The 9,589-nt window shown below is 51.7% G+C and overlaps 1 protein-coding gene across 1 annotated transcript in view; it reads right to left on the bottom strand.

Moving 5' to 3' along the window:
• Abtb2 (ankyrin repeat and BTB (POZ) domain containing 2) overlaps positions 1-9,589 on the bottom strand; it is a 169,088-nt gene that overhangs the window by 38,914 nt on the left and 120,585 nt on the right. The window contains exon 2 of the mRNA XM_005384147.2: positions 2,381-2,527. Coding sequence (XP_005384204.1) covers positions 2,381-2,527 — 147 coding nt within the window. The remainder of the gene's footprint in view (positions 1-2,380; positions 2,528-9,589) is intronic.

The following is a 9,589-nucleotide window of genomic DNA, read 5'->3' as shown; positions in this document are numbered from 1 at the left end:
CTTGAACTCACAGTGATCCTCCTGCCTCAGCCTCCTGAGTGCTGGGATTATAAGCATATGCCACTACACCTGGTTTATTTCTCTATCCTATAGTAACCTCAAGAAGAGCTGGTCCTTCTAGAACTATGACCTATGGCTAAGCACTGCCCCACATTTCCCAGGATAGGCGGAGTCTCGAGCCCTGAAATGCTCAGGAATAATCCCAGCCCTGCCCTCGGGCTCTTGAGTGGCAGAAACTGGCACTGCGCCCAGCTGGCTGCCCCACCTTCCTGCCTCAGCCAGTGGCACGGTAGAGGGAGGCTGAAACTTGGCTTCCATTTCTGCAGGTCTAAATGTCATAACATTTGGCAGGACTGCAGGACCACAAGGAGGGGAAATCAAGGAGCCTGCGATAGCATCAAGGACGCATCTTGTTGAAATTTCATTCTGAAGTCTCAACAAGGGAAAGGCCATTATCATTAATTACTTGGATTGTTGTTTTATTGTTATTGGTGGAGAACCCGTTGGCGGCACATTTCTAGCCAGGATACAGGCAAGAGAACAAGAAAAGAAGGGAACCTGCTCCTCATGGCTTCCTGCGAGGAAAGTCAGGAACAGAGAGGCTCTGCAGAGGGTCAGGAACTCAAAGGCAGCAGGTGCTAGAGGTACCGGCTTGTTCCATCTAAGCCCTGCTGTGGGCAGTTTTTCTCCGCATTGGCAGGCAGTACTTTGCTACTACAGGGGAGGAAAGGCGCTCAGAGCAGATCAGTGATCTGCCCCAGCTGCATAGCTAGTAAGCGAGCCAGCCAGGACTGCAACTGGGGTCCCCACTGCCCATGTGCATGCCGGGACCGTGCGTCCACGCCTCTGACAGTGTCCGCTGAACAGGGGTGGTCCAAGAGTTGGGACTGGCTCACAGGTTAACTTCAGAAATGCAGAGTGAATTTAAAAAGGTCCATAGCAATTTGACAGAGTAATTTTATGTCTATCTAATCTGATAATAACTTTAAAAATTGGGCTTGCGTTTTGCATATCTTAGTTCTTTCTTCTAGACGTTCACTCCTGTTGCATTGTATAAAGTTTCGGTCCCTGTCCCTGTCCCACGGGCTGTGGAAGGAGCCCGGGCCGGCTGGACTGGCTCTTAGGTCAGTGCAGGTGCGTGCTTGGGGCTTCTGTGACTTTCTCTTACTTGAGAATCAATGGATGTCAAGCTCAGCGAACTTGGCCTGGGGCCCAGAAACACCCACCAGGCACAGAAAAACAGGCCCTCACCCCTTGTTAACCACGAAAGACTTGATTAGAGGTGCTGCCCGGGTTTCACTCTGGTCTTTCCAACCCTCATAATGAGCCATCAAATAAAAACGTCAGGCGAGAGTCTGGAATTTAGCACTGTCTTGGCCACCTTGAAAAAGAAGTGTTTTGTTTTGTTTATTTTTTATCCCTTCCCCTTAAAATTTTCATGGGTACAGAGGGACAGAACAAAACACAAGGACCTGAGCTCCCTGTGTAGCTGGACCTGATACAAGAGTGAAACTTCTTACCCTACCGGGCAGGCTGGGTTTGGTGGGGTACGGAGAATTAATGCATGTAAAACCCAGGGTAGACTTTTAGGTCCACGGTGCTCAGTGCCAAGTATCACCAGCCTCATTAAGGGCTTGAGTCTCAGAGAGAAAAATTACAATATCTACCTCCGCCTCGGTCTCCTCCCTCCTCCACAGCAAAGCCTCCAGTTTCAGAGGGAGGAACGGGCGATGCGACACGTGACAGAGCCTGTCCTGTTGTCTTTGAGAAGACTTCTGTCTTCACGAGTTGCAGGAGACAAACACTGGTGGGACAGAACTCATTCCCGACACGCGCACTAACACACATGCACACGTGTGTGTACGCACACTCTGAGCGTGGGGGCTGCTCTCCGCCACGCAGTGGAAACAAAGCAGGGGACAGAAGAGATCAAGTCTCTGTCCTCCCAATGCTAAAGCCGACATTGTACTCAGGAGGAGATGATAAAGTACCAAGGAGTAAAGACAGAAGTGTCAGGTGGTGGTCTGTGCACGGCGTCAAGTGGGATCCCTGGAGGGGAAGCGGAGGAGGGAGCGAGGGAGCTCATTTATAAAAGGGCTCAGGAAGGCCTGTCTGATAAAGTGCTGTTTGGGTAGAAGCTTGGAAGAGCGAAAGACTGATGTAGTTGGGCATTTGGGGAAGAATGTACCAGGCAGAGGGTGTGGTCAGTGCAAAGGCCCAGGGGTGGAAGAGCCCTTGGCTGGGAGGTCTGGGGCTGGAGGGCGGTCGGAAGATCTAGAAGGCAGCGTTCACAGGAGAGCAGGTGGCCAGTCCTTCCCCACATTCTCCCTCGGACCCCAGCCCTACCAGCCTGCCGGATGGACGCGAGGGCCACACTCACTCAGCTCCGAGATGCTGCCCACGCACGTGGCCAGAAGAGACTGCTCCAGGGTCCGCAGCTCCAGCTGGGCGTAGGCGTCCGCTCGCTCGTCGTGGCCCAGGGACCCGCCATTGTACGGGCTGAAGTACGCGGGGAGGGAGAGGACACCTGTGGGGCAGCAAGCGGAGAGGTCAGCGCGGGAAGCCGCGAAGCTCCACAGGCCACAGCCCCCGAGGCAGGCTCGGCCTATCCCCTCCCGGACCGAACAGGGCCAGGGTGAATCACCGTGAGCCCTGAGGGGACACAGAGGTTTCCACTGTGCCTGGGGAGTGGGGTCGCGTGAGCAGTGGCCGCTCGAGGCTGGGGACTGCAGCCAGGGGAAATCGTCTTTTCTTGGAGTTGCCCAAGGAGCTGGCCTGCACAGGCTTGAGGGCCGCTCACTGGGTATTCACAGCGTGCCTGAGTCACTGCGCTCAGCGACAGTGAGGCCTGGCTTTGCTACCACTCGCTCAGGGGTGGCTGAGTCAGAGGTGAGCGACCATCCTTCGGAGTCCTCTTGCATCTCTGTGCTGTCTCCTTTCTCCTTCAAGCCGAGAAGGGGCCAGCAGTCAGCCCTGGAACGGGACACCACTTTCTCCACTCCAAGAGGGGGACATGTCCCAGCCCAGGCCAAGTCCAATTAGTGTTTCTCATTAGCACGTCAGCAGCGCAGAGCAGAGCTGTCAGAATCCATCCCAGGGGGGACAGCCTGCAAATCCCTCCAGCGAGCTGTGCGGCGTCTCAGAAAGCTCCAGAAAAACAAAGCCAGACTGTTTAAAAGGACAGGGTGCTTCTTCAGAGCAGGTGGCCCCAGAGTTCTAGCTGCAGGGATTCTAGACCAGGGATTCCCAGCTTTTGGAAACTGTTCCTTCTCTGTCCAAACTTCCCAACGCTTTTTTTTTTTTTAAGAAAAAGAATAGCCAGGCATGGTGGTGCATGCCTGTAATCCCAGCACTCAGGAGGCTGAGGCAGGAGAATCACTATAAGTTTGAGGCCAGCCTGGGCTACAAAGTGAGCTCAAGGCCAGCCTACACTGCATAGCGAGACCCTGTCTCAAAAAGACCAAAAAAAAGCGCCTGCCTGGCAAGCGCAAGGTCGTGAGTTCGGTTCCCGGTACCGGAAAAAAAAAAAAAAAAAAAAAAAAAAAAAAAGACAGAAAGGAAAGGAAAAAAAAACCCACAGGATTTTAGCCAGTCACTTTTTGGGGAAAAAGAAATATAAAATTTCTTGAGTTCACTACAGAACCCTTGAGCTGTGGTCAAGTCTGGCTTCGGCTGCCCTTGTCACCCCTGTGATGGGACAAGGACAGTAGTACTATAGGCAGGGAGTGGCAGAGCAGTTGGGACAGGGCCCTCAAGGCGGACAGCTGGGGTTTGTGACCCTAGGACTGTCACTTGCCCAGCAGTGTGACCTCGGGCAGGTTACTCCGCCTTCTGCATCAGTCCGTCATCGGTTAACTGGAAAAAGGCCCAGGTCACAGGGTCACCACGAGGACTGCTGGGTTCCCAGATGCCACCACTCACACCAGCGTGGCGCTCAGAGCAACCCTCCGTCATGGGCTGTTGTTATTATTTTTAACTTGTGCGGGCAACACAGGCTTTATTTACATGATTGCATTTATTCTTTCCACTACCCTCAGAGACGGGCACCGCCAGCTCCGTTTTTGTGTGGAGGGGCTGACGGAGAGGGTGCGAGGAACCTGCTCAGACGAGGGGCAGGGCGAAGGTTCAAGTCCGGACCGTGCTGGATCAAGAACCTCAACACTTAACTCGCCATGAGCCCACAGTCCAAGCTCACCCACGGCTGCCGGGGTTCAGTGGCTCAGGCGTGAAACTGTACAACAGCGTGGTGACGGCCCCTTTCCCCATGGAGGCCCCTGCTGAGCCTTGTGTGTTTCTGTTTCTTGGGCAAAGAGGCCCGAGGGTCCCCGCAGCATCCTCCTGCCTGCCCCTGTAGCCCTCCCGTCACCCCTCCCGGGTGGCAGCGACCCTACCATCCCGGCAGGATCACAGCCAGCAGCGCTGACTCTACAAAGCTTTGTTTGCCTGAGGAGAGGTGGGAAGCATGTGAGCAGCTCTCCCCCAACCCCTCCCCAGGCCCTGTTCCCTAGAGCAGAGACTTTCCCTGACAGCAGAGTAACCAAGTGCATTAGGAAGAGCTGGCTCTGAGCTCTGGAGGACGTCAAAAGAAAGAGAAGGCCACCCCAACACACACGGCAACCCAAAGCGGCCGCCGAGTCCTGGCCCAGCCCGGCTCCTCCTTCTTCCCTTATTCATCGACAGAAACAACACTGGAGACATGTGGATCAAATTTGCAGCGCTTAGGGCAAAGGAATAGGAAATTCAGCTGATTTGTCAAAGGATTCCCAGAGAGAAACATAATGTCGATAGATCCAGTAACAGGAGTTGGCAGCCCTGTTAATAACTGTTCCCTTTTTCCCAGGGGCTTTTACTTAATACTACGGCAAAAGTAATTTTGAAATTATTATTAATAGTAGTAACTGATAACAATATAGCTTTTGCATAGTACCTTTTACTTTTTTTTTTTTTGGTCTTTTTGAGACAGAGTTTCACTATACAGTTTAGGCTGGCCTTGAACTTGTGGAGATTCTCCTGCCTCAGGCCCCCGAGGGTTAGGATTACAGGCGTGCACCATCATGCCCAGCAGTACCTTTTACTTTTTAGAGACTTTTTCATCTAGTAATGAAGGGAGCAGGGCAGTCATAATTGCTAATAGCCACCACTGGCTTTTATTGAGGACTTTCTATGTGACAATAAATAACACGTGTTATCACAAAAAATCCCTCAGGACTTCAGGAGATACTGTTTGCACCCATCTTACAGAGGGGGGAAAACTGAGGGAAGACAAAGGTCCGTTATCTGCCTATCGTTAAAAGAAACCCACTGGGGCTGGAACTTTAATCTCTTAATTCTCGAGCTCCTGCAATGAAATGATACCCCGGCTCGGCCAATTTGTCCTTCCAACACCTAGGATGTCTGAGAGGAGAGGGGTTCTGTGTGGGCTTGAGGCTTGCAAGGAAGGAAGTCAAAGTAAGACCTGGAAGTAGGACTTTGTTTTTGATGAGGCTGCAGCCACCTCATGCTGAGGACTTTGAAGGGGTTCGCAGGAAACTACAAGTGTGAGGCTGTCTCACTCACCCCTTTGATCCTCCCAGGACGCAGCTCTAGAGCTTGTCTTCCAAATCTCTTAAGAAACCTCCCTTCACGGTGACACTACATTAGTCTCTGTCCCACCTGAGCCCATTCCTCGGTAGTTTCTTGGTGAACACGGAACACATTTTCTTTAAATTCTCTCAACATCTTGAGAGATTTTTTTTCTTTTTCTTTTTCTTGCTCATAAATTCCCCTATGGGCCCAGGACAAGGCCTTTCTGGAAAACACAACTAAAAGAAAAAGAAAGAGAGAAAGAAAGAAAGGGCATCTCTTTTCTTTCACTGTATAAAGTCCTTAGGAAAATGTGTTTATTTCAGTTGTGATGGAAGGCAAGCGTGTTGGGGTGTTTCCCTGTAGGCCCTTTCTCGCTGACAAGGACAGCCCCATCAATCCTGCTCAAGCTGTAGGCATCACAGAGGAAGCCCACATGCATCACTCCGATGGTCACAGTGAAATGAGTTGCTGAGTGGGAAGCAGTGTGCACGGTCGCGCTGTCCTCTGCCTCCCTGTGTGGCGAGACCAGCATTTCTGTTGGGACAAAGTTCCAAGGTTCCTGAGGGAACGCGAAGCCTCTACATTTCCCTGTCTGTACACACAGGCCTCATCTTCTCTGTTTGATTCTTTTCGTACTGGTTGCCCAACCCTTGAGTCTTGGATCTCACTGTCCAGTTTCCCAAAGCTACCTCCTCCTCTTCCTCTGAGGATAGCACACGCACATCCAGTTGCCCAGCAAGAGACGCATGAGTCATCCTTATCCACTCACTCCTCCTCCTTTACCACCAGCCAGTCACCAAGCCTTGCTGCTTCCCGCTCTCAAAAACGCTGCTGCGTCTCCTGCTCTGCTTACCCTCCTCTGACTTCGTACTCTTTCTCAACTTCTCTTTGTGCTTGTGAAGAAATCCAGATGCCTTTGCACAGATGAGAACTGAATAGATAATATCTTTCTTTCCTTCTCTGAAATTTAGAGAGGAAAAGAACTCTGCCAGCAAACAGGAAAGTTCCCAGCATCTCTCAGGATATCAACAGAGTTAGGAGGCCTAGGGCACCAGATCCTTGTGTTTTCTAGCTGTGTTCCCAGCGCTGGGCGCTGAGCTCTTGTTCTAGTCCCTGGGTTGCAGAATTCCAGGTGATTCTCCACTGGTGTCCAGAGAGGGCGCCACTGAGGTGGGTGGGAGCCCTGTACGCTCCCTATGGTACCCGCCAAGAATTTATCCCAGGTTCTGTTTGAAGAGGTGCAGTCTCTTCCAAGTGAGCTCCAAGCCGGAGCAGATGGGCTGCACTCAGGGTGACAAACCAGGCTTTCAGTACAAAGGCATCGAGGGCAATTTCATCTTTGTGTAAAACGTGGCTGTCAGCTCCCTGTCATCTCAAGCCCGGTCAGTGCTGGACCCTAACTCCCACAGACCTGTGTGTGCTGGAGCACAGAGGGGCCCCGGCGAGCCTTTCCCTGCCAATCATTCCACCATCTAACTTCTGGGGAACAACAGCGGGAACAAAGAGACCTTCTATTGCTACTTCCTATGGTCTACTTTCCTCCCAGTTATAGGCACACCTCTCCTCCCCCCACCCCCTACTCCCACAGCAAATGTCAAGATGTCCTTTCTGTGCAAAGCTGGGTAGGTTTGGAGTTCAGCTTTTGACAATTCATCAAAAAGCCATCAAGGCAGTGACGTAACTGTCCTCCCAACTCAACAACCCATTGATAGCACTAGACCTGTAAATGTTCTTTCTGAGGCCAATGATTCCGGTGGGTCCAGACACCTTGCAAGCCTGTGCGGGAGAGCCCCTTCCCAGCCTCCCCTCACCCCCGCCAGGCTTCCAGCAGATCTACAAAGCTACCCACTCAGCAGAGCCGTCTGCCAAGGCCACCGCCTGCCCCGCTGCTTTGACGTGCAAGCAGGATGCTGAGGATTACTCTTTTACAGCCCTTGTGAGGAAACACACAAGGCTGGGCCTCTTCTGCCAGTTTGCTTAGGAGCTGGAGGCTTGGGTGGAGTTCAGTCCATAAGCTTCTGAAAATAAAAGTTATATTGGCCCAGTGAAGGGCTTCCAAATAGCTCACTTAATCCAACTCTCTCATTTTTTTTTAGAAGTGTTTCCACTCTCTGGTCTAGAACTTTTTATACAGTACGCCGAATGCCTACTTAATCATCCCGGAGCAAAGTCCTGGGAAGCTGAAGCATGAATATTTTCAGAAGGACCAAAATGGGGTATGAAGACAAGAAGCCTTAGTGGATGGTAGCTCTCCTGGCATTCTGAGTTCAGAAGCCGGGGGCCTAGGCAAGGCAAGGGAGAGCCAAAGCCACCCAGGGGAGAACCTGGGAAGTGGAAATCAGCCATCCAAAAAAAGGACAATAGTCAAGGGGGATGGAGAAGGCAGGACCCTGGGGAAGGGAATGAAATGATTAAGATGTGGTCTGTATGCACCCGCTCCTGAAGGTGAACATACTTATTATGTATCACAGACAGATGCTAATAAACAAGCTGCTTGGTAGGCTGAAGAAGGGTGGAGAATTGAGGCCAGCCTGGGCAACACAGTGGATAAGATCCCATCTTAAAGCACATCTAACTTCCGGGCAAACTTCTCATCTTGATTGTATGTGATGCTTAAGAGTTCCAGTGAAGAGAAAACTTGGGAGATGGGGCGAGGAAGAGTGTGCTTGGGCGAAGACCGGGTGGAGGGTCTCAATTGCGTTTGGGAAGCATTTTAATCATCAGCTAATAATGAATGGGGAGGGGCTCTTATTTTCTGAGTAGTAACTAAGCCAGGGATCGGGGGAGGGGTTAACCAACATGTGAACTGCAGCAAGGACCCTAATAGCGAGGCACTACTACTCCAGTGCCTGGTATACCTGGGCTGGGTTGCTGGGCTAAGCCCACACTAGAAGATGACAGGTGGGTCCGGTCACAGATGCCCACACTGGTGCCTGGTGCCACCCTGCCTCTCGGTCAGGGCTGTGGTCAGGCCTTCCGCACCCATGTCTGGGGGCACAGCGCCTCTAGCACCACACACCATCCCTTCGGCACTGTGCTTTACCCCTTCTCTTCCTAAGGGCAGGAAATTAACAGCAAATAACAACCACACTCTGGTTAACACCTCACCCTGCCTAAGTGAGCAGAACACCGCCAGTGAAAGGTGGGCTTCAGGGGAAGTCCGGCCGGGGGCCAGGAGCTTACCATGATCAGTCAAATAATAACACACGGTTAATGACCACACAGGGTGCAGGTGGCTGCAGAGCCCAAGGCGAGATGAAAGGGTGATGAAAAGTGCCATGCTCTTTGCCAGTAACTCCCTTTCTCCTAAAAAGAAAAGAGTGGTAAAAAGTAAACTTGAGGGGCTGCGGATTTAGCTCAGTGGCACAGTGCCTGCCTGGTCAAGCACGAGGTTGTGAGTTCAGTTCCTGGAACCGGAAAAAAGTAAACCTTGCCCTGAGTGCTGGGCTAGAATTTACATCCCATTGGACTCTGTGACCGTCTTGGAGCTTCTGGCAATGACCTGACAGCAGACCTGCTGGTGGTGTGGTGGTGCTGGTGGTGTGGTGGTGCTGGTGGTGTGGTGGTGGTAGGGCTGCCGCTTTCTGCTGCAGCTGCTGCCTCCAGTTCTGAGAAGCCCCAAGCACAACCAGGATGTAGAGGGGAGAGATGGCCACCATGAGACTAGTGGCCCCATCAGACAGTGTAAGTGACCCTGGGATCCCCGGAAATGCTGGCTCAACGGCCTTTGATGATTTCTTTCGTTAAGGTGACTTAGCAGTTTGGTCATAGACCTGGACAATGACTGCAGGGTGCTTGTAAGAAAACAAACTTGTAGAGATCATGGGATTGCTACTTCACTTTTTAAATAAAAAACTCAATAAAATGCGATCTGTTCAGTGTCGGTTCCTGTCTTTGTGAAAGAGCAGAATCAAGCCAGAGTAACCCACGCAGAACAATTTCAGGAAATTAAACGTAAAGGTGAATGCTGGAAAAATCAGCAACAATCATAACACTGGGCAGTGTGCAGCAGAAAAGCCACATG

This window comes from Chinchilla lanigera, unplaced genomic scaffold (assembly GCF_000276665.1).
Source record: "Chinchilla lanigera isolate Chin_1 unplaced genomic scaffold, ChiLan1.0 scaffold00021, whole genome shotgun sequence".
NCBI lineage: Eukaryota > Metazoa > Chordata > Mammalia > Rodentia > Chinchillidae > Chinchilla > Chinchilla lanigera.
This window is presented reverse-complemented; position numbering and strand designations above follow the sequence as displayed.